Source organism: Cetorhinus maximus, chromosome 3 (genome assembly GCF_964194155.1).
Source record: "Cetorhinus maximus chromosome 3, sCetMax3.hap1.1, whole genome shotgun sequence".
Lineage (NCBI taxonomy): Eukaryota > Metazoa > Chordata > Chondrichthyes > Lamniformes > Cetorhinidae > Cetorhinus > Cetorhinus maximus.
The window spans coordinates 173630289-173654933 of record NC_135881.1 but is presented as its reverse complement, the minus strand read 5'-3'; the positions used below and the strand labels follow the sequence as shown (position 1 = coordinate 173654933).

The following is a 24645-nucleotide window of genomic DNA, read 5'->3' as shown; positions in this document are numbered from 1 at the left end:
AACCGAAAAACTTAACCCTTAATACAGCTATACTAACCCTTAATATAGTTAATAGTTATAGCAAGGCTGATGAAACCATCAGGAGTGAATCACCAACGCCAAAACAACCTCAATATATAGGGGATAATGGTAGAGAAGTACATGTCTAATTCAGGCAGTGTTCACATCCATTCAAAGCAACCCACTACACTACATTTACAAGAAAGATTTGCTATCATATTCCTCTGGTCACACTGCACTGCTAGTATCAGCAAAGGTCTTAACTTTTATATTACTGACACTATTTGCTCCCCCATGGCCAATATTTACAATATTAGTCAATTTGCTATTCAGCGTTACACTGAAAGCTATGATTCCATATTGCAAGACATAGTCAATACTCCCAGGGGTGATAAAGCAGACAAAGAACAACTTTTACCACATATCTCCTTATTCATTGCATTCATGTAGCCATTCAAACACTGCAATTTAGGGCAGTATTTCAACTGTGAAGGTTCTCATTTCCTCATTGTACAGGTGGTTTGTGATCAACAGCAGTGGATCATATTTGTTGGCTCCTAATTACCTGACAGTCTACCTGACACATGCATCTCACAATTTTGTGTGTCTCTTCTTTCAATGGAGGTGGTAGGATAGAATAATGCCTTCTCAAAATAGCGCTCAATTATCTACTGAGGAATTCTGGTAAAGGGATGGAGAATCATAGCAAGGATTATTAGCAGACATTCAGGGTTTTCAAGCAATGCCTTTGATTCTCGAATCGGCTGAGGGTGCCTTACAATGCGTTGCTTAAGGTATTGATCTGTGCTACACAACAGTGAAAAGGTATAAAGCCTCAAACTAGAGTAGATCACAGATTAGCGAGATGATAAGACTTTTGTTGGGGCCGGAAAGCTGGTGATAGTGGATTGGCTACATGTTATATACACTGTCTCACATTCTTTTCTATTGTTAAGTTTTCCATCTCTCTCCCAAAAGTCATATCCCCACGAGTGGGCCAGGAAGATGTACTTATCAGGTCTTTATCAGTAATTCTTTTGCTTATTTAACCACATGCCTTATATCGTACAACACAACCGGGAACTAACTTGACACAGTGACCATCAATTGTAATATTCTGTCGATTGTAACCTTCTTTCCTGGAATTTTGACTTGACAAAAGCCAGCAGTGGTCTATTTCCTGCATTCTCCCTATTGATATTAGGTTTGAGAGAGTTGTCCTTTGCTTGCACTTCTCCATACCTTCACCCTGGTCCCCCAACCTCTCAAAGCCCATTATTTGTTGGTAGTATTTGTTGACTGCTGTAGAGTTTTAGGTCAATCAAAGCTAGCACTCTCCCTGGCACCCCCTTTTCATTTATGACATCAATTATGTATGTAATCCTCAAGGCTTCCCTGACAAGTGCACAGCAAAGACAGGTCAGTAAAATTGTGGCTTAGTAAAGAAATCAAAAGGAACTAAAACAGAAAAATCTACAGCCCTATAATTAGTATTAGAGGAAACCAAACCAGTAGACCCCTGGGGTACACTACAGATTTTCTGGTTACATCATTCTGACAGCCAGAAGATGGAATTGTCCAAAAGAGTAGATTTTACAAACTCTGCGATGAACAGAATAGCACAAACCAAAATTGAATAATTCCTTCTTGATGTTTTACAGAAAAAAGATTGTCTTCTTTCTGAAACCGGGATCTGCCATTTTCTTTTCTTATTAGTTCTAGCAAAGGAGCATCCCTTTCCAATGCTTTTCTTTTACTGATATGTTGAAAACCAAGATTTTTATTCATTGAATTCCAATGGTATTTTTGTTGTTATATATTTATTCAACTTGTAAACAGGATTGATTTCAAAATTGAAATGACTTATTTTCTTTCACCAGCTTTCCATTAAGATCAAAAAGGGTCAAATCTCTGCGTGAACTCACAGCCGGTCTTTCAACACCATCACTCTTGTGTAAGTTTTAATGGAAGAATATGTCATTACCTGAAGACTAATTTGTAATTCTGGTATTCTGCTGTAGACTGGGGCATAAATTACAAGATGTCCCTTTTAGGTTGAAGAAGAATCTCCTGTATTATTTATATATGCTTAAAATTTGCTATATCTTGGAATTCTGGCTTAAATGCCTAATTGAAGCTGTCCAGCAGACAAGCAATTTCTGCGAATTAACAGGTGCCACAGATAAAAGATATGAAGATAGAATTTATTAGAAATTCAACCATTTACAAATTGAAATGCTACTAATTACACAATGGACTGGAGCCGATTTAAGATACAATTAAATGACCATTGGATGAAGGTACTTCTGAATCTACTGATGGCCAACCTACAAAGGCTGGATTGTTAATATGTTATCCCGCCTGAAACTCCATTGCTTAAGAAAAAAAGTGACAAGATGTTTAGTGGAAACTGGTAAACATTTTCGATTTTTCTTCAAATAAAAGCTTTGATTTAAATGCAGTTCAGTCCAATGCAGCAAGAGTTTGTGCCACAATATTTCAGTTGCCAATTTCCCACACTCAGCCATGGTATCATGGTATGGTATCGAATACAAGCTCATGTTTCCCTACCAATAAAGCAAAATCAGGAAAATCACCATGGTCCTCCACTGGGCTCAGTGATCAGCTTCAGAACAATATCAAGAGAGGAAAAAAGTTGCCCACTCACCATCTTGGCCAGGAGTAGTGTATAGATATCTCAAAAAGGAAGAAAACCAAGTCATAAAGAACATAAAGAAGAACTGCCAATGTAGTTATTGGCCAGAAATTTCCCTGTTGGGCGGGGTCGGGGAGGTGGTTGTGCGGGGGCGGGCACGAACCCAATCGGCACCCCCGATCGGGGATGCGCCGCCATTTTATGTGGGCGGGCCAATTAAGGCCTGCCCAGCATGACACTCGCCCGGAAAGGCTGAGCGGACTGTGCAGGTGGGGGAGATTCCCTGAGAAGTTCCCTGCGGTCTTTCATACGCATAGAGATCTCCCTGAGGCACGGAGGTGCCTCAGGGAGATTTGTTTCAGTGCTAAAGTTTTAAATCAAGGTTTTTAACACTTTTAAAACATGACACTATCACATGAGCTGGGACATATAAAAAAAAAATGTATAAATTTTTATTAGATTTCAAAACACTTAATGAAACCTCATCCCGCCCATGGATGAGGTTTCATGAAAAATGCGAAGGTTGCCTGGGTTCTTCGCCTGCCCGCCAACCTTAAGTTTGAAACTCTTTCGAGTTATCAACAGTCACAGATTGCAACTCTTTCGAGTACAATCACAGTTCTTGGTTTCCGGGAGTGGGACATGAACCCACAACCCTCTGATTCAAAGGCGAGGGTGCTATGAACTGAGCCACAGCTGACACCTCACCTTAAGTTTGAACAGGCAGCTCATTAAATTGAATTAATTAGGTTTTAAATAGCCTTAACTGAAAATCTATATGACGCACAGTGAGGTCGGGACGCCCGCCCAATGTCACCGCTCAACATTTTACGCATCAGTGAGTGGGCCCCGCCCCCACTTGCAAACCAGAGAATTCTGCTCCTTCTCACAATATTTTTGTAATGACACATTTAGACAGGATTTACACTGTTGTGCATATTTGGCAATCAAGGAAAGTAAAAATTACCAAGCATTTAATCATGAAAGTGGTGCCTAACGTAACCTCCAATTTTGTTTTGGAATATGCAGGTGATTTGTTTAATTGTGCACCCATTTTAAATTATTTTGCACGATCGCACAGACGCAGTAATTTAAAGCCGATGACTTGTGCTCGGCCAGGGCGGGAACTTATGGGTTGCCACGTGGTTTAGAGGAAAATTGGTAGTGCCCACTCAAAAAAGAGGAACGCCACTTTCCAAAACTACTTACCCAAAGCCATTTTTAAAATCAGAAAGCCACTCTTAAAATAAATCTAATCCTGATAGTTAATGTGATACCCCTCTTGGGTTCCTTATTTTTAAATCTGAAATTCTGCATATCACAGTACACTGCACATAAAAACAGCTTCTCCCCTCCTTCCTCCAGAATTTTAAGAATTCAATATTCTCTCCTCATCAGATTTCTTTGGTCCATGGTCCATCCCTCAGACAAGCAATTGGCCATTACTCTGAAAATATGTTCCTGAGCCATCCATTTGGAAGTTTATAAGAGTGGCCTGGGCTAACTCTCATGCTAATTATGCAGCTCTTCCCACATGTAATGCCCAAGCCCAAGAACATGCTGTTTGAGGGAAACGCAAAGTCCAACTCTTCCATAACACAGATGACTTTTTTTAAAATTGAGAAATCCAAGTGAAGAGCCACAGCCATTGTTTACAGCATTACTGAGGTTGGAAGGATCAAGAGAGAATATACAATTCATTTGGGAATTAATGATTAGGTGAAGCTAATCTCAGATTTTGAAAGTCGAAAGATTGTAGCAGAAAGGAAGACTGAGGAAGAGAGGCTCTATCGTTTTGGAATCTTTGGCCAGAATTTTACATTGGTCAGGCGGGCTTGGCGGGAGCAGTTGGGAACTCGAACGCCGCCTGCGATCAGGTCCGCACCGCCATTTTATGTGGGTGGGCCAATTAAGGCCCACCCAGCGCAATACGCGACTCTGGCATTAGCGTGAAGGGGCAGTCGGGGGCGGGAGCTCACTGTCTGCCGGGTCCAATGGCGATCCGGCAGGCAGCCGATTCAGAAACAGCGCAGGTAGCCATGCAAAGACTGCCATTGACTTAGAGTACCGTTGTCATGCAGAACGTCAGTGCTGAACATGGCAGGCGGGAGGGCAGTTGGCCCTGCGGTTTTCTGACGAGTGTCTTGCTACCCTCCTGGAGGAGGTGGCAGCACGCCGGGATATACTTGTCCCCAGGGACGGGAGGAGGAGGTCCCCCACCTCACCAAAAATGCCTGGGAGGAGCTGGCATCCAGGGTCAGCTCCCATGATGTAGTGAGGGGCACATGGGTGCAGTGCTGTAAGCGCTTCAATGACCTCGTGCGATCGGGAAGGGTAAGTAATGTGTTGGCATGGGTCACTTAGCACAGTAGTTAGGAGCCGTCCCCCCACCCCCTGCCCAGGCCTCAAAGTTCTTAGAGTATGAGTGACTGGCAAATGTCAAGAAGGCAACATCTGGGCAAAGGGTTGAGCCCTGGCTGCTTGGAATGAGTGTCTTGTGGCTCCAAGGTCACGAATCGGCTGAGCCCTGTGAGGTGTTCCTCAGGTGGGGTTGGCCAGGCTGCAATGACAATGTAGGTACAGGGTGGACTAATCATGCACCTCTCTCCTTTCAGGAGAAGACCTCCCACAATAATGCTGAAAGGTGGAAGGTCGCCCCACCTTTTAATCTTGTCCAGATACGAGCATGAGAGGCACCATGCGCCTAGGTCAGAATGTCTGTCATAGCAACCATTCCACTGTTGTCTCTATATCGATGTGAGCCTCGAACATGGAATCCCCATTGATAATGGAAAGACGAAGGACCCTGATCTGGGTGCCAGGCATGCACAGTAACAGTGTAATGACTTCAACTGATGACATGTCCTTGTTCTTCCTTTCAGGCTCACCAGAAGCCCTTCGGGTTCAGGAGCGTGAAAGTCCGCCGCTCACCCAGAGGACACAGATAATAGAAACGCACCAGTATCACACCCTCTCAGCCAGGCAGGCACCAGCGCAGATACCAGCACCTCGGTGGGCATTAGAGCGGTGGATAGTATCTTGGTGCACAGTGGTGAGGGCGCTTCACACTCGCTTGAGGTGCTGGCGGAGGCAGAGTGCGCCCAGGGTGCTGGCAGTCGGAGGACTGCTGGGGATCAGGAACATGCTCAGTCGGTGGCTGATGATGTGCCTCTGGAGTCGTCCCTGAAGCAGCAGATGCTGGAAGTCCAGCAGGATATGCGGGAGGGTCTGGTGGAGATGCATGAGGGAATGCGTGCCATGGTCTCCGTTGTGGAGGAGTCCATACGGAGTATGAGCAATGCAATGACTTTCACTGGCCGAGCACACTGCCCCCTCCATGGAGAGAGTAGCGGCTCTCATGGAGAGGCTGCTCCAGGAGCTCAATCAGGGATTCCTGGGGATGTGCTCGGACCTGCAGCCCTCACACCAGCAATGACCTCAGGTGGTCAGTGTGGGAGATGGATTGGGCACCTAGTATCCCAGCTAGGTGCCCATCCATCTATGGCGAGCAGGGGGGTCCAAAGCGACCTGACGTTGGCGCACGAGCTGCTTGTCGTCTCTGCGGGCCTCCTCTAAGGGCGCTCCCGATGAGGGCAAAAGCTCCTCTGCCCCTCTGCCAGTGACTGTGGCATCCGACGAGGCTGTAGTGACTGGGGAGATGTCAGCTGTGCCACTGGTCGCTCCCTCCCAGTTGGTGCCAGCACAGGCTCCACAGGCCAGAGGATGCCCACCAAGGTCATCAAGGCCAACAGGACAGCAGAGTGAGCAGGCTGTCTCCAATGCCAGTGCCAGCAAGGGGGGAGCACCTAGACGTAGCATCTGCAAACGCAAACTTAAAGCACCTTAAGCACAATACAGGCTTATCACTAGTGATATTTCCCCCCCCCTTTTACGTTAATTATTAGCAGGTGTGATGGAGAACATCTTTCCATTTAATTTGTTTTATGTATGCCAGGCACCACACCATTAAATGTGTTTGTGTTAAACAAACCTCTGGGTGCTTCATTAGTTCTGCAGGTGAAGGGGAACCCATGATGTTATGAGTAACTTGTTTGTCATTGGGCTTTATTGAAATGGCACATAGTACATGTTGTTCACCAAGCAAATGTTCCTGTCAGGTATTGTGTATGTAGCCTGCAGCCCTGGCATGTGGTGGTGGTTCATCTTCGGTAGGCTAGCTGAAGGAGCGTTGGATCAAAGCCTCCTGGGTGTCCCTGCCTCCCTGGAGGTTGCCCAGGGCAGCATCTATCCCCTCAGCGTACTCCTAAGCGTGCCCGTACTCAGACTCACTACTGGACTCATTGTCTGCTGCCAGAGCAGCTGCATCAACAGCTTCTTCCTCCATTGCGACCCCCCCTTTCCAGCGCCAATTGTGGAGAGTGCAGCATGCAACCACTATCAGTGACACACGATCTGTGGGGTATCGCAGTGCGCCCCCTGAGCGATCCAGGCATCGGAAGCGCATCTTGAGAAGACCGATGGTTCTCTCTACCACCGCCCTTGTGGAGGCATGGCTCCTATTGTACCGCTGCTCGGCCTCTGTTCTTGAATGGTGAAGAGGCATCATGAGCCTACTTTTGAGGGGATAGCCCTTCTCTCCCAGCAGCCATCCATCCAGCCGGGCTGGAGAGCTGAAGAGCCTCGGTACCTGGGAGTGTCTCAGGATGTAAGCGTCATGGGAGCTGCCTGGGTACCTTGCACAGACTTGCAGAATCTCCATCCTATGGTCACATACTATCTGCATATTCATGGAGTGGAATCCCTTCCTGTTGATGAAGGCACCCGGCTCACCTGCTGGCGCCTTGATGGCCACATGTGTGCAATCGATTGCACCCTGGATGCGGGGGAATTCAGCAATCGTAGCAAAGCCTCTGGCTCGCTCCGCCTGGCTGGCCTTGTCCGTGCGGTAGTAAATGAAAGTCACCAGCTTGACACAACTGTGGACAGCTGATTGGGAGACTCCACAAAGATCACCCACTGACCCCTAGAAAGAGCCGGAGGCACAGAAGTTGAGGACCACTGTGACCTTCAGCGCCAATGGCATGGGGTGTCCACCCATACAGTTGGAGCTGATCTCAGGGCCAATCATCTGACAGATGGAGGTCACTGTCCCTTGAGAGGCGGAGCCTTCTTTGACATTGCACCTCAGACATATTGAGGTAGCTGCATTGCCGCCTGTAAACCCTGGTAGCAGGAGTGTCCCTTCCACCTTGGACTTCCTGTTGGCCCTGCGCCTGTCCTCCCACAGGTCGCTCCCCTGGAGGCTGAATAGGGACACCTGACCCCCTCCCCCTTCTGGCCCTCTCTTCCTCTTCAGAGGAGGTGCTTCCAGCGGGGACCACAATCACCATTCCCAGGCTAAGGGAAGGCTGTCTGATACATGGAAGGCCCCAAGTGTTATGACTCCTCTGGAGTCCTGAACTGAAACCTGTTATTTCTGTCAAAGCAGTTCTGAAGCGAAATGAAGTTGTCCTGTTCACACAAGCAAGCAGCAGTGAGTTATAATCTAAAGTACCAACAACTTGTATTAGTGAGTCCAGTCACCCCTCTTGTCCCACCCCTTGGATGAGGTTTTTGAAAATGTGGCCTACCCGCCTGCCTGTTGCACCCTTGCGACGCCCTGAAAAATCACGCGGGCTGTGTAAAATCAAAGACAATTGGTGCCTCAAGGGCCTTAACTGGCCAGTTAATTAATGGGGGGGGGGCGCCTCCATCCTCCTCTGCTCCACAAACAGCAATAAGATCAGTGATAGTTCATCTGCTTTTGATGGTATAGATTAAGAAAGAATGTTAACTAGACCATTACGAGGCCTCCCTGTTTTTCTTTGATTAATGCAGTGGTTCCTTTTGGCACTTTTATGTTCTGCCAATGCCAACAGCAACCTCAAGCTAAATGTAAACCTACAAGGACTTGCTAAGAACGGGACTTCCTAACAGCCGGGCATAGCAAGTCCTGCGCTTGGTAGGAGCACAGGTCTTGCATAAAATTAAGGCACGATCTGACCCACTGGAACCAGCAGAAGAGGCCTTGCTCTAGTGTCTTGTCTAAAGGATGACATGATTCACCAACGTTACATTTTTTAACGTCACTCCACATTGAAGTGTCAGCATAGGTTTCAAATTCAAACTCTTGATTGGGGGTTTGAACTTGCAACTCTTGAATTCAGAGGTAAGAATGCAATTAAATGAGCCAAGCTGACTATATATAAAATGGAGAAAAAGGAGGGTGATGACTATGATAAGAGAAAAGTTGGGCTAAACGTCAGAAATAAGTCACCTATTGGATGACAAGCTTTTTCTTGTATCTTGTCCAGGAAAATGTTGGGTGTCGTAGAGATTTATAACAACGTAAGTAATCAGATAATAAACAAATTCCACTGAGAAAAATCTTCCACCCCTGTTCATTTGCAACTCATTTATGAGCAAGCTATCAGCTGAAGTGATGACTTTTGCTTTTTTACTCTGGCTCATTTGGTACAAAATGGAAGAGGATGCAATGTACTCCCTTAAATCACAAGCTGCAGTAGCATCATAATAATTCATGGAGAGAATTCCTACATTGATGGAGTTTGGTTGAATTACTTAGAATAACTTATATTTAAAGGTTTCATAAACAAGTGAAGCTCAGTATCCACACAACAGCCAGTTAAATCTCCGGGCAAGCACAAAATGCAAGTCTTAATTTGTCACCAATTTCTTAACATACAAAAAAGTACAGCTGCCTCTGTACAATAATTAATTATGCCCATAAATCACTGAAGACCAGATAGGCACCCAACTTGAACAGAAGTGTGATAAGGAGGATATGACCAGATGCTTATGTATGCGCACATACACAAAACACAACAAATGAAAACTGAATTTTAACCAAGTGGTAATTAAATGAAGGAGCAATGTTCCTAACATGTACTGGAGATTAAATTTACAAACATTATCCCAGATCTTTAATAAAAAAATCCAAAAGGGTATGGCAAACCCTTATTGTGACCGCAATATGAAAGCATTTTTTTCTTTCCTTCAAGTCAGTGCAGTTGCCCCACTCATTTAGATCATAGAATTATCAAAGCTGTGAAATTAGCCTGATGTTGTAAAAATATGAAATGTTTTATTAATAACTGACCCTTTCAGTACTCATAACATTTGCATTGACATTGAATATAGGGGATAGGAAAAAAATTGGTAAGAGAAAGAAAACGGCACACAAAACACAATGTAAAATTTATCTTAAGTGGAAGCTCTTTGGAGAAAATATTGTAAAACTTATGGATCATTCTGATCAATTTACTAATCGAGAGGAGAGGATGATACAATGCCACTGGAATGATCACGTCTACCAGTACAAAGCTTTAATCTCTGCCTCAATAAAAAACTAGACATATAAAAGCATTGGAAAGGTTGGCAATGCAGTACCTGCAGTGGCACAAACCTGTCATGACATCCTAAGTGCTTAATCACTATTGCACTTAATCACTAGGAAATCAACCTGCCTCAAAAATTCCTGACCAGGCAAACACCATGCCTTCCATTAAAAAAAACAAATTTCTAAAGAAAACTGAAGACCAAGCTTGCAGTTTTCAAGTCTCAGCTCTTGGTTGCCCTATCCTAAACATGCTCAAGGTAATGACACATTAAGATGAATTATTAGCTGACTTTAAAATAACCATTGCTTCTATTTTGCATTGGCCTTGCTCGTCTCCCTACATGAACTAATGTATCACAAGCAGAATATTCTTAAATAGTGGTGTGTGTGCCCACCTTCTGTTTCCAGTGATCGGGCATAATGGCATTTCACCAATGACCAAGTAAGTTTATCAATATGCCTAACTAAGCTGGGCTTAGTTCCAGGTATGGTCCCAAATCTGTACTGGTCAGTTAATCTCAGTGGGGACAGCAGTTCACTTGTGAAAAAAGCCATTGATACTGTGGATGATTGCATCAACATCATGGCCTTGATGGAAACCTAGCTGAGGGGTGATGACACCTTCCCCCTAAATGAAGCCTTTCAACCTAGCTATATCTTCCACCACTTACCCTGTCAAGACTGCTGTAATGGCAGTGTGGCTGTTACTACCAAATCATACCTTGGCCTGAAGAGGAGTCATACGAACGCGAAACGTTAGCTCTGTTTCTCTCTCCGCAGATGTTACCAGACCTGCTGAGTTTTTCCAGCATTTTGGTTTTATTTCATAGCTTGGTCTGTCTCTTTACTCCTCTAGCCCCTTACTCCTCCTTTGAGAATCTCACCCTATTCTGCCCCTCACCTCTCATTTAAAATCCTCATTTTCTACCGTCACCAAAGCACTGTAAAAATGTTCATACTGAGATATCTTCACTGCTTTCCTCATTCAGCCTCTACAACTTCTCATTCTTGGTGATGTCAAACTCAATTCATCATGCTCTCTCTCCTCTGAGTTCAATGTCCCCTTAGCCTCTCTTAATCTGACCATCCATGAAAACTTGTCAACCCATATTCATGGTCACCCCTTTAACCTTGCCATCTCATATGGCCTCGTTATTTCCATCGTATCGATCAGTTAAGGTAATCTCTGATCACTTCCCTGTATCACTTTCCATCCATATACCCCGAATGCTTCCCAATCTGACTTCCTTCTGTGTCACCCCAATTCACTTCCAACTGCACTTTTAAAATTATTTTTTTTAAAATCCCAACTGTCTTGCATTTGATCCTTTGTTCGTCATGATCTTTCTGCAGCCACTGATCTACTCAATAAAACCCTCATCCTCACTTTTAATCCCATCGTCTCCATTAAAATTCTATCATCCTGGTCTCTTGTCTTGGTACAGTCCTCATCGCTGCTTCCTTAAGTCCAAAGATCGCAGACTTGAATGGAAATGGCAGACAACTGGCTTAGCCATTCACTGTCAGAGGTAGATAGACCACATAAAGTCCTATTGTGTTCTGCTCTTGTCTGCCAAAACTGCTCACTACTCCAGGGTCATCCTGGAATGCAAAGATTGGTTTCTGTCTCTCTGCTGCAAACCATCTTTTTAACAACCACCCCCCCCCGACTCCCCAACAAGTTCAGGGACATCTTTGTCACCAACATTGAGTCCATCCAATTAGTTGCTTCTATATCTTCCCTCATTTCCACTAGATCATTGAACCAAATATCCTCTAAAGTTCCTTCCTGGTCTAGCCTTGAACTAACATTTTTGTCTCATTTCTCTCCTGAAATGAAATTCACTGTAGTCCCAGAGGACCATAGGCATCAAAGAAAGACGACGGGTGGTGAGTTTAACCTGAGAGTCACCACACCTCAGGGGAGAGGCAAGGTTGAGAAGGCGGGCCTTCATGGATGACCTCAGCCAGTACGGGAATTGAACCTGTGCTGTTGGCATCACTCTGCATTACAAACCAGCTGTCCAGCCAACTGAGCTAACTGATCCCCTGATTTTCTTTTCATTTCAGGGACATCTTTGTCATCAACATTGAGACCATCCGATAAGCTGCCTCTGTATTTTCCCTCACTTCCACTAGCCCACTAGGCCAAACGGCCTCTAAAGTTCCTCCCTGGCCTAGCCTTTGAACTAGCATTTTTCTCTCATTTCTCTCCTATCTTCCTTTATGCCCTCACTGACCTCATTTTGTTTATGAAACCCAGCTCCTGCTCTCTTGACCCAATTCCCACTAAATTGCTGACCACCCAATTTCGCTACCTGCTTCCCATGTTAGCTGATATTGTTAGTGGTTCTCTCCTTAGGTTCGGTCCCTCCCTCCTGCAAATCTGCTATTGTCATCCTTCTCTATAAACCACCCTTGAACTCCTCTGTCCTTGTAAACCACAACCCCATCTCCAAACTCCCTTTCCTCTCTAAAGTCTTAGAACATGTTGTTGCTTTCCAAATCCATCTTTTCCAGAATTCCCTCCAATTAGGCTTCTGCCCTTGCCCAGCACCAAAATGGCTCTTGTCAAATAGCACACATGCAACTGTAACAAAGGTAAACCATCCTTCCTCCTCCTTCTCAAACTATCTGCAGCCTTTCACATGGCTGACCACACCATCCTCCTCCAACACCTCTCCACTGTCATTCAGCTGGGTGGGAATGTACTCACCATCCTTGCCTATCTAATTGTAGCCACAGAATCACCTTCCTGGCTTTTCTTACAACTCCATTATGTCTGGTGTCTCCCAAGGATTTCTCCATGGCTCTCTCCTATTTCTCATTTTCATGGTGACATCATCCAGAAAATACATTGGTGGTTTTCACATGTACGCTGACAACTCCCAGCTTTACCTCACCATGGCCTCTCTCAATCCCTCCACTGTCTCTAAATTGTCAGACATCTTGTTTGATATCCAGTACTGGATGAACACCAAGTTCCTGCAATTAAATACTGGGAAGACTGAAGCCAATGGCCAGAATTTTTCCATAGGCGAGTTGGGGGTGGGGCCCACTCGCCAACACGAAAATGATGCGGGATGACGTCGGGGGGGAACCCCTGACATCATCCCGCTCCATTTAAATATTCAGGAAGGCGGGCGGACAGTGAAATCAGCTGTCCACCCGCCAACCTGTCAATGGCCAATTGAAGCCATTGACAGGATAATTAAGCCAATTAAAGGCCCTGCCCGTCTAACCTAAAGGCTGGCGGGCAGGCCAGGAGCCCCAGCGGGCTTCTGAAAAAACATGAAACCTCATCCACTGGCGGGTTGAGGTTTCATATCTGTTTTTAAAAACTTTAATGAACTTTATGTGATGTTTATTAACATGTCCCATCTCGTGTGACAGTGTCATATGAGGGGGACATGTTAATAATTTTTTTACTTTTCTATTTTTTAAGTTTATAACACTTTCAGCGCTCTCCCTGAGACAGTTGGGGATTCCCTCTCCCCCCTGCACAGGAAGCACATAGCGCTTCCCGTCAGGTAGCCTGCTGGGCGGGCCTTAATTGGCCCGCCCACTCAAAATGGCGGCGGGGCCTGTTTCAGTGGCGGCGATCGGCTGCCCGCCCGTCACCGAGCCGGTGGGGCCCGCCCACCCATCAAGGGCAAAATTCTGCCCAATGTCTTTGGTTCTTGACACAAATGCCATTCCCTAGCTGCCGACTCCATTCCTCTCCCTAGCAATTGTCTGAGGCTGAACCAGTCTGTTTGCAATCTTAATGTCAAATTTGATACTGAGATGAGATTCTGACCATGTATCCACGCCATTACTAAGATAGCCCATTTTCACCTCCGTAACATTGCCCAATTCTGTCTCTGCCTCAACTCATCTGCTACTGAAACCGTCATCCATTCCTTTAGACTTGAATATTGCAATGCACACCTGGTCGGAGTTGGTGGGAACATCCCTGCATAGTCATAAGGTATAGGCAGGCCCAGCTCTGCCTCTCCACCCTCGTGCACACCCCCAACTGCCCCCAATTGTCAAAAGTACCCTTGGCACGATCAAGACTCATATGTAGCAATAGTTTTCTTCATGTAAGCTGGTCATACTTAGCAAAATCAAGACTCAGAGAGTGACTCAGAGGGTCAGCAGCATAAATACATTTAAGAAAAGTACATGAGGGAGAAACGAACAGAAGTGATATGGTGGGAGGAGGTGTGGAGCATGAAGACCAGTATAGGCCTGCTGGGCTGAATGGTCAGTTTCTGTGCTGTAAAATTATATGTAAATTCTGTGTGTGCATTATAGATAACTTAAAATTTACATATCTACCTAACAGTTGCAAACTTAACATAATGTAATTGCATACTTAGAAAAGCAGATCCATAAAACTGAAAAAAGGGAAGAGATGATGAGAAAAAAATATACTGAACCATACAGTAATCCTGACACAGCTGGTCAGGACACTTGGACAATGAAATCAAAAAGCAGGACATCTGCTTATCTTGTCATTCTGATTACTAGACTGGGGAAAGTGTAATAAAAACATTCTCTGCCTCACATGTCTGTATTTGTACTGTAGGAGTACAAATGGGACATGTGCACTCACTCTAAGCAAAGTTTCTGGATTATTTTTCGAAATAATAATCTCCAGATGTTTCCTTTTCAAATACAGTAGTTTTCTTATGTTGAAAAGCCCACACAACCAAGGGGCAAAAATCCAGCAAAATAAATTAGTTCAGAGTCTGGTGTTCCAGTGGAAAGATACATCCTGTTACATTCTGGTGTTGTAACACTTAGCTCTGCCATTAGAAGAACTCTGCAGTTCACCAATTGCATCCAGTAACATAAATCAAATATTCCACCAATGCAATACTGAACAAGCCTGCATGTTTTCTCTGAAACGGATTGCCTGAACAGGTAAATGTACTGTGTAGCGCATTGGTACTGAGCTGAATGTTCTTAGTAGGACAGCATTTGGAGTGCTACACTCAGTCGGTCTCAGTGTCTTTGGGTTAGGAAGGGGAAGGCCAGCCAAAATGCCAGTTCCTGATCATTAATCGGGTATATTGGAAGTGCAAGCATGTGAACAGGGTTGGACTTTGCTGAGTTGCTCTCCAATGTTGAATATATCAGGAACACTCTTACATGTGAAGAGTGGATATTTTGATGAGGTACATAGAAGATTATTGGCAGCTATGAAACTGCATTTGAGTAAATAGAAAGTTGTGGGGAAATATGGGTACTTATCTTCAAGTCTTGTTTTGTTTTATTCCAGTTTTCAATTTCAGCCCAACGCGATGATCAAATGCAGTTAGCAGACTAAAACAGAGGCTACAACTAATGGAAAAATTAAGATAAAACTTTATTGAACTACAATGTTTGTTTGTTAGCTATATATATGAAATGTATTCACATGAAATTAACGTGCCATGTAAAACTGTGGTAGCGTTTTACTGTGTCTGAGTTTACCTATCATAAGGTCTGTATTGTGACAGGCTGGAGAGTCGAGTTTGCTGATTTCCAGTTATGGATAACAAGAATCATCAATTTGTGATGCTGCAAATTGAATTAATTGGTGAATAAATGTCAGGGTATGTATTTGCATGAGCAAGTATGTGACCATGTGACTAATTGCATGTGCATGTAAGAATTTGCAGATGCAACATTGTGATTAATCAGTCAAGTCTGGGGTAAGTATCTAGCAGACAACTAGTTTAACTATCCATCAACAGATCTGGCTGAACCGTATCAAGCGTTTTTGGGCTTCACTCTCCACTGCCAAAACCACTCAGGATCTTCTTAAGAGTGTAACAATAATCCCTGGCTTCTTTTCTTTATGACTATCTCTTTTAACCCTTTTCCACTGCCCCTTCACCTTTATATTCAACAAGTGTGAATAGCTCATGGACTTCTTCGTCACCAAGGTTGAAATCGTCTGTTCAGCTACTTCTGCTGCTTCATCACATCTCTTCGCTACCAAGCCAAACCTCTGCTCAGGTTCTTCTGTGCCCTAGCCCTGAACCCTTGGTTTCTCCCTGTCTCACATCTGCCCAATTCCCAGTGCAAGCTCACCTTGTCCAATGACACCCATTCCTCACTCTCTTGGATCCCATTACCACTAAGTTGATTTTTGAATGTAGTTGACTTCTGAATGTTAATTAGGCTGCCGTTTGCAGAAGCCATGTTACTTGCTCATTAACTTAAGTAAGTAAAATCTACACAAAGTTTTTTTCTTTTGATCCATTTTCTATCCTTCAGATTATCATTTGCAAAAGTTGGTGCATTGATGTCCTGACCCTAATATCCTTGTAGCAATTCATACAATTGCCCCAAAGTAATGCTTCCTCGCTAGGATAAAAAAAATCTTGTACAGTAAAGAATGCAGTGCCTGAAAACAGGCAAGGAATGAAAACCTGCTGAGAAGTATTACTATTGACCCCTCTCTCTACTATGATGGTATTCACATATACAGTAAATGTATAGCTAATTTTTCAGCAAATTGCACCTTTTCATTTGAAACCCAAAGACCTAGCAGGAGAATTCCATTCACACAGTGCCATTTCTAGGAGCGCTAACACAGACTTACCTTGATTCCCAAGGGGAAGGCAGCACCACGGGCTCCTGCCTGCGAGGTCCTTATAACATTCTTCAATACTGAATGAATTACTCTTCCCTTGTGCATCTACAACTTTTAAATAAGCTGCATCAGGTAGGCACCCTTCCCTCATGCTTCCCGTGACTGTTGGCACTCATCTAAATTCAATGTTTGGAACATAGGAATAGGGGTAGACCGCTCAGCTGCTATTCTGTCTCCCAAGCCCATTCCACCATTCATTTAGTTGATGTGCATTTCCACTCCATCTTGGTTCTGTAACCTTTAATACCCATGCCAAACAAAAAAAAATCTATCAATCTCAATTTTGAAATCTTCAATTGACCTAGCCTCAACTGCCTTTTGAATTCCAGATTTCCACTGTGTTTTGTAGCATTCAAATTTAACTAAGATTACATTCCCTGTGACTATAACAATCCAGCTTATTGGTAAGCACACATTTAGTTGGTGGGAAAAGGGAGTTATTCACATCAATAGATGAGATACAGATTCTCATGACGCATTGCTATTCAAAATGAACATCAGTGAAAGCCACCTTACAAATGATAATGGGATTTATTGAAAATATATTTCTTGACTTCAGCAGTCTGGCTAAATTAATTCCAATATCTGTTCAGGGCCGAAATCTTCCTTTTGGCTAGGTGGTTCTTCATTTTCTTTTTAAACATAAAATGGCATTCCCTCTATTCTGCTTAGTAAGTGTTCCACTTTCAGCTCCTATGGCAATGATATTTTTCAATATTTAATGGGCAGAATTTTCCATTCGGCGTGTGGGCGTGCGCCTGACACGCAGGAATGTTAAATGACGCGCGATGACATCTGGCACGCGCCCCGATGTCATCGTGAAGTCGCGTGATATTTCGTTCAGTGGGTGCGCGCCTGCCGATAATTGATAGGCCTAGTAAGGCCATTAACCAGGTAATTAACCAGAGTTTTACGCTGCCTGTCCAACCTTACGATTGGTGAGCAGGCGAAAAGGCCAAGTGGCCTTTATGTTTTTTAGGAAACCTCATCCACCAGTGGGATGAGGTTTCCTAAAGCTTTTACAAATTAAATAAAAACATTTTTTGAAAAATAAGAACATGTCCCATCTCACGTGACACAGTCACGAGGGGACATGTTTCATTCAATTTTTATTGTATTTACTTATCTTTTTAAAATAAAGGCAGCTCCACGCTTCAGAGAGATTGAAGTGCTCCTTCGCACGCATGCGTGGAAGAGCGCTGGACCCACTCTCCCTCCTCCCCCCGCCTGCACAGGGGCAATACCGCTCGCGATCCACGCAGGGCAGGCCTTGATTGGCCCGCGCGCGTGAAATTGCAGTGTGGAGCTGATCGTGGGTGGCGGTCAGCTTCCCGACCGCCCCTGCCCGTTCCCGCCGAGCCCGCCCGACGCATGGAAAATCCTAGCCAATGTGTTTATTCAGTCAACGCACTTGTACTTCTGGAGATCTGACTTATTTTCTGACCAAACATGTCTGCATTTCTGAAAATGGTAGTTTTCTATTTTGCAAAATGGGAACAACAAGCTGGATATATCAGCTTGTTATCAACCCAGTTTACAGCAAAAGCTTTGAAGGTTATCAGATTATAAATGACCAAAGTCACAGTCACTAAAGAAATACAAAACTTCTTTTCATTAAAAAAACCTATCATATTAATAGCTATCTACAAGGCTATTTTAATTAGAGGTGCAAGTCTGCTAAAGGAATTTAGTTGTACTGAATTACACATGCAAATACTTTCCTTTGCATTAATCCATTGCTGCATGTTATTTTTGCATGGTAGTACTCAAAAGCATTTGTACTTTCAGTGGTGATCAAATGATGCTCAAGAATCAGATACACATTTTAATTTCACACTCCATCAAGTTTTACAGCTTTAGCTCTGACCAACAAAAAGGCCAACCACACTACCCACCAGCATCAAGGCATGTGTGGAGAGAATTCTGTGAAACTGCAGAAGGGTTAAGTGAATAAAGCACTGCCACTTACCTCTGTCATCCCTGATACTTCACCCTTTAGTAATGGTTTGACGATTGAAGGAGTGTGGATCTTTCCATTTTGGGCTGGCTTTCCCTTCATGAAATGTTTCCCTGCTTCATAAATATCTACCTCGATCATTTTTCCCAGAAGTTCAGGTTGCTTGGGCACCAGAACCTTTACAGGAATGTGGGGTGGGGTGAGGGCAGTGGAGAAAGAAAAAAACACAGCAAAAATAAGTGACCAAGACTTAGAACTTTAGACAGCGGGTTAATGGCTTCAAGGTCAAATGGAAAAAACATGATGGTAAACTAAGAGTGGGTTAATTGACTGCAATGTAGTTGAGACTGTTTTCCTTACACTAATTTCTTTCCACTATTTTATCTTTCAGTTTAATTTTCCTCTTGCACAGTGTTCATTATTTCATCTACTTTCATTTCCCTATTTCTTCACCAGCATTGCCATTCGTCCTTTAATTTTGGAGCAGCTTAAGCAAGACCACTGCTGCAGCTTTAACTAAATTAACCAAACTAAAGTATATGAACATACAAAACAGGTGGGCAGGAAAAGACAAGCTTGTTTTATACAATGAAAGTTAGAGCATGATGGCTAAATTCAAACCCCACCACAACCACACCCACCTATCCCACCCCCAACCCCACCAAACATCCTGTCAAGCCATATAATCTCGTGAAAAGCAAGGGAAAACTTAGGACAAATAAGGGGGGAGGAATCTGGAAATTTCTTCTTGATCTTCTCAGATGATCAAAACCGATTCAGGAGATTATAAATTCAAGACACCCTGAGATAGAAGTTTCACTTCTGAAAGAGCCCTGCAACAGGCCCATTTACCTTTAGAATGACTGTATGTCAGCAAGACTGAAGTCAAAAATGGGGTTAGAGCAGTTTAATTATCAAACAGCAGGTCACTGAAACCTATAGCAGATTTTCTGCATGCAAATTATGGCAATGCTAATAAAATTTAGTTGGGAATCTTAAAAAAGAAAGAACCGCACACTCATTTCCCTCCCCACAAGTATCTGTAAAGATCTGTAAAGTGGCAAACTCATATTTCGGCTGTTCAGTGCTGATAATCAAAATCAGCTACCTGCTTGTAAACTGGATTTATTTTCCCTGGGAAACACAACATTCTTGATGACGTGTGGCCTTTAGCAAAGTTTTTAAATATTACTTGAAAACAAATATGGCTATATATGGTCAGTGGAGGTGCTTTCAGTGCCCATGGAATTATAATCTGATTTACTGAGAGATAAGATTACATTAAAGGAAGAATGAAATCATCAAACAATATTACTATTTAAAACAAAAACAGAATTACCTGGAAAAACTCAGCAGGTCTGGCAGCATCGGTGGAGAAGAAAAGAGTTGACGTTTCGGGTCCACACGACCCTTCAACAGAACTGAAGTATAGTTAGGAGAGGGGTGAAATATAAGCTTATATTTCACCCCTCTCCTAACTATACTTCAGTTCTGTTGAAGGGTCGTGTGGACCCGAAACGTCAACTCTTTTCTTCTCCACCGATGCTGCCAGACCTGCTGAGTTTTTCCAGGTAATTCTGTTTTTGTTTTGGATTTCCAGCATCCGCAGTAGTTTTTTGTTTTTATTACTATTTAAACATTTTTCTACCTAGATGGAAAACTGCTACAGGCAACATATTGTTAAAGGGCTGCTAACACCATGGAAATTTGCCTGTGTTTATTATATATACATTATATATAGCCCTGCAGGTTTACAGCACTTTGGGTGCATATCAAGGCACCTTTTAACTGAGTTGAGGGTTTCTGCCTCTACTATCCTTTCAGGCAGTGAGTTCCAGTCCCCTACAACCCTCTGGGTGAAAAGATTCTTCCTCATCTCCCTTCTAATCCTTCTACCAATCACTTTAAATCAATGCCCCCTCGTAACTGACCTCTCTCCTAAAGTAAATAGGCCATTGCCATCCACTCTATCCAGGCCCCTCACAATTTTGTACATCTCAATCAAATCTCCCCTCAGCCTCCTCTGTTCCAAGGAGAACAATCCCAGCCTATCCAATCCTTTCTCTTGGCTGCAATTTTCCAGTCCTGTCAACATCCTTGTAAATCTCCTCTGCACCCTCTCTACTGCAATTACATCCTTTTTGTAGCGAGGTGGCCAGAACTGCACAAAGTACTCAAAATTGTGGCCTAACTAATGTTTTATACAGTTCCAGCATAACCTCCCTGCTTTTATATTCTATGCCTCAGCTAATAAATGAAAGGATTCCATATGCCTTCTTAATCACCTTATTGACCTGTCCTGCTACCTTCAGGGATCTGTGGACATTCACTCCAAGGTCCCTTACTTCCTTTACACTTCTCAGTATCCTCCCATTTGTAGTACATCCACAAGTCATTGATGTCCAGAACTCAATCTATCGTTACTTTTAAAAGCCTTCAAGAGAACTAAGGTTTGAAGACCCCAATATCATTATTAACCTGCTGTTAACGGAGGGACCCGAACGCTCAGGCATATCTTTTACAACACTATGGTCTGTAACTTCTGAGCTCCGGGCAGTGTATCTAGGGGATACCCAAAGATGCGCTGGGGAACCCCCCCAAGACATTCTCAGGTAAGGATTGCATGGCAATTGCCTGGGAAGTTCAAAGTTCTGGTAGGCAATTACCTTGCACTGGGAACCATCCGATAATGTGATTTAAATCGCAAATTTCAGATGGTGCCGATGTGTTACAGTAACAGTTACACAGGAAATGTTAGAAGCATTGAAACTACTTCTAGCTTCTGGGTAACTATAGCACTGCACCACCCTGGCCACCCATAGGACCCCGCCCCCCAACTTCACCCCCGACCGTCCACGGGCCATGGGACTCCCCCAATTACCCCCACCTAAACATTAACCCCCAACTGTCCAAGAGTGCCTTTGACACCCCATGGGATCCCTCATATACACTCAAACTACCCTCTCTGACTCCCCACCGGACCCCCCGACTACACTCCCAGCCCCGACAGCCCACAGGCACCCCCCCAACCCCCACTGGACCACCTGGCTACACCTCCATCCCAGACTGCCCGCCCCAACTGCCTCGCACCCCGACTGCCCATGGGCACCGCCGACCCTCCACAGGATGTTCTGACTACAACCCCCACCTCCCCGCATGCATCCCCTGACCCGCTTCAGGACTTCCCGACTACACCACCCCCAACCCCATCTTACCCCCCAACTACCTTCCCCCAGCTGCCCATGGGCACCTCGACTGCTCCCCCCTCTTGGGACCTCACAAACTACATCCCCAACCCTGATTGCTCTCTCCACCCCCTCAACTGCTCTCCCCAACCCCCGACATACGCAGATATGTGCTCCCCACATACCAACTACATTCCCACCCCTCCAACTGCGCTCTCACCACTCACCCCTCCAACAATACCCCCATCTCCCCAACGACCATCCTCTCACTGACCACCCCCCCCCCCCCCCCCCCACTGGCCATCCAACCCCTCCATTCCCCCGATCCATCCTACCACACCCCCACCCCCACCCCCCAACCCCAAATCCTACCCACTTACCTTATAAACTTACCTTCTCCCAGGCTTTTCAGTGGCTGGACTTTTAAACTTACCTGCTTTACTGCAGCTAGTGCCATGAAAAGGGTGCGTTGTCCTCCTTACCTCCAAGCCTGCAGCCCTGGACAGAAAGCTATGGGATCCCACTGCACTAGACAGATCTCACTTGGCCCAAGTCGGAAGGTTGGGTGAGATAGGATCGGCTGGATTTCCAGGTAAGGAACTACGAGTGGAGTGGCAATCTGACTCAGTTGCCACTCCACTGGAAGTTACTGCCCTTTGTCACTTTCTCAGTCGGCTTACCCATTTGTTAAATTCAAAAGAGTACTGTACAGTCACCTTTTCAGTAAAAAAAAGACAATAAATTTCTTTCATTTATAAATCACGCCACAGGCATTTTGGGGACATTGAGACATACCCAAATTTAAATTCTACAGGGAATCATTTGTATAAGATATGGGCTCTGATTGCAGTATAAGGGTCTGACATAGAAAGGGTTAACATGGGACTGGGTACAGTATCGCCCACAATGTGATGTAAAGGAACCCATTTACCGAACCTAGACGGCAGTCTTGTACTGGATAGAGACGTGTGTACAGGCAAGCATGGAGACAGCTCCTAACTTAGACCTTATACTGCATATATGTATATAGTTATAAGTAGTTAATAAACAATTACTGTTAAATTATACAAGACTCAGAGCCTCTTCATGAGACCTACTGAATTACACACAACATCTTACAGCATTGTTGATTGATTTTACTGTTTTATTTGGTGGCAAGTTATTAGATCTCATGCTATTGCCTATGGAGGAATACAGCATCTTGCAATGCCAGTGTAATACAAAGACTTTCAATTTACTGGAATACAATGGGAGAGAACCTTCGTCAACTTACTTGCTCATAAAATTTGTTGTGGGCGACATAGTACTGGCCATCAAATGATTCTTCTGTTATCAGAACATGCTGCCTCTCACCAATCTGAAAAATCAATTTTATCACATTTTAGCAAGTTAGAAAATGGAAAAACAAGAATTGAAAGAGCAATTTTTTACATTATAAAACTTAAATCACTGTTTAGAGGAACTGACTTTACCAGAGTAAATTCAATCCTTTCCCATGTCTGAGTTATCTTCTAAAGCAAGCATAATACTGGATGGTAATATCAAAATCTACAATGAATTTAGGTAGTTTAACAATAGCTTACATTTCTATAGCACCATTAATGTAGAAAATTCTCCTAAGATGGTTCCACCAAAGAATAAGGAAAAAATGGATGCCGAATCAAATGAGATAGTAGGAGATAGGCAACATCTTGGTCAAAGAAATGGGTTTTTTGGGAGCATCTTTAAGGGGGATAGGTAAAGGCGTTATGGGAAGGAATTCCAGAGGTGGCTGAAGGTACATCTGCCAATGGTAGGGTATGGGGAGGGGGGAATACACAAGGGGCCAGAATCAAGGAAACATAGTTTGTGGGGTGGAGCATGGTATGGCTAAAGAAGATTATAGGCAGCAGAGGTTTGGATGAGCTGAATTTTATGGAGGATGGAGGTTGGAGACTGGTCATAATAGCACTGGAGTGATCGAGTCTGAAGGTGAAAAAAAGGTATGAGTGAAGATTTCAGCAGCAGATGGAATGAGGGAGGACCAGAGGGGGTGGCGTTATGGAAATGGAAATAAACATTTTCTATGAAGGAGTGGATATGGGATGAGAAAAACAATAATGTGTATTTCAACTGCCAGTGTCTCTCACCAACTCTCTGTGGAGCCAAGTCTGGCTCTCAATTTTACCACTGTCTTTTGACAATTTGTTATAAAGGCGCAGGTTCAGTTTTCACTTTATAATAAAAACAAAAACTGCTGGAAAAACTCAGCAGGTCAGGTAGCAACTGTGGAGGGAGAAACAGAGTTAATGTTTCGAGTCCATATGACTCTTCTTCAGCTTTCACTTTAACAGGTTAGGGATCAGTTTTGGGAAGACTGGAATAGAAGCTAATACAAAAGCAAAATACTGAAGATGCTGGAAACTTGAAATAAAATCAAAAATTACTGGAAATACTCAGCAAGGGGACAGGCAGTATCTGTGGAGAGAGAAAAAGAGTTAAAGTTTTGGGTCAATGACCTCTCACTAGATCTTCTGATTGACCTGTAACATTAATTCTATTTCTCTCTTTAGATGCTGAGTATTACCATTTTCTGTTTTTATTGTTGAAAAAGAGGTTGCCCTTAGCTATTTCAGGACATGTGAAGCTACCAGCAATACTGTTGGCACCGTGGCCTGACTTTGAAGGCTGATGTTCTTCATCCGAAGTATACTGAAGTTATGGACTAATTTACCAGGAAGGACCATTGTAAATGAAAATAAGGTCAGCGGACAACTACATTGAATTTACAGCACAGGAGCAGGCCATTCAGCCCAACAGATTTTGGTTGGTGTTAATGTTCCACATGAACCTCCACCTACCCTGCTACATCTAATT

The 24645-nt window shown here is 43.9% G+C and overlaps 1 protein-coding gene across 5 annotated transcripts in view; it reads right to left on the bottom strand.

Annotated features, from left to right (window-relative positions):
* Nucleotides 1-24645, bottom strand: part of cdkal1 (CDK5 regulatory subunit associated protein 1-like 1) — a 947238-nt gene that overhangs the window by 3289 nt on the left and 919304 nt on the right. For all 5 annotated transcript variants that reach the window (XM_078539307.1, XM_078539304.1, XM_078539306.1 and 2 more), the window contains 2 exons: nt 23063-23146; nt 18617-18781 (listed from right to left, as the gene is read on the bottom strand). In XM_078539307.1, coding sequence (XP_078395433.1) covers nt 18617-18781; nt 23063-23146 — 249 coding nt within the window. The remainder of the gene's footprint in view (nt 1-18616; nt 18782-23062; nt 23147-24645) is intronic.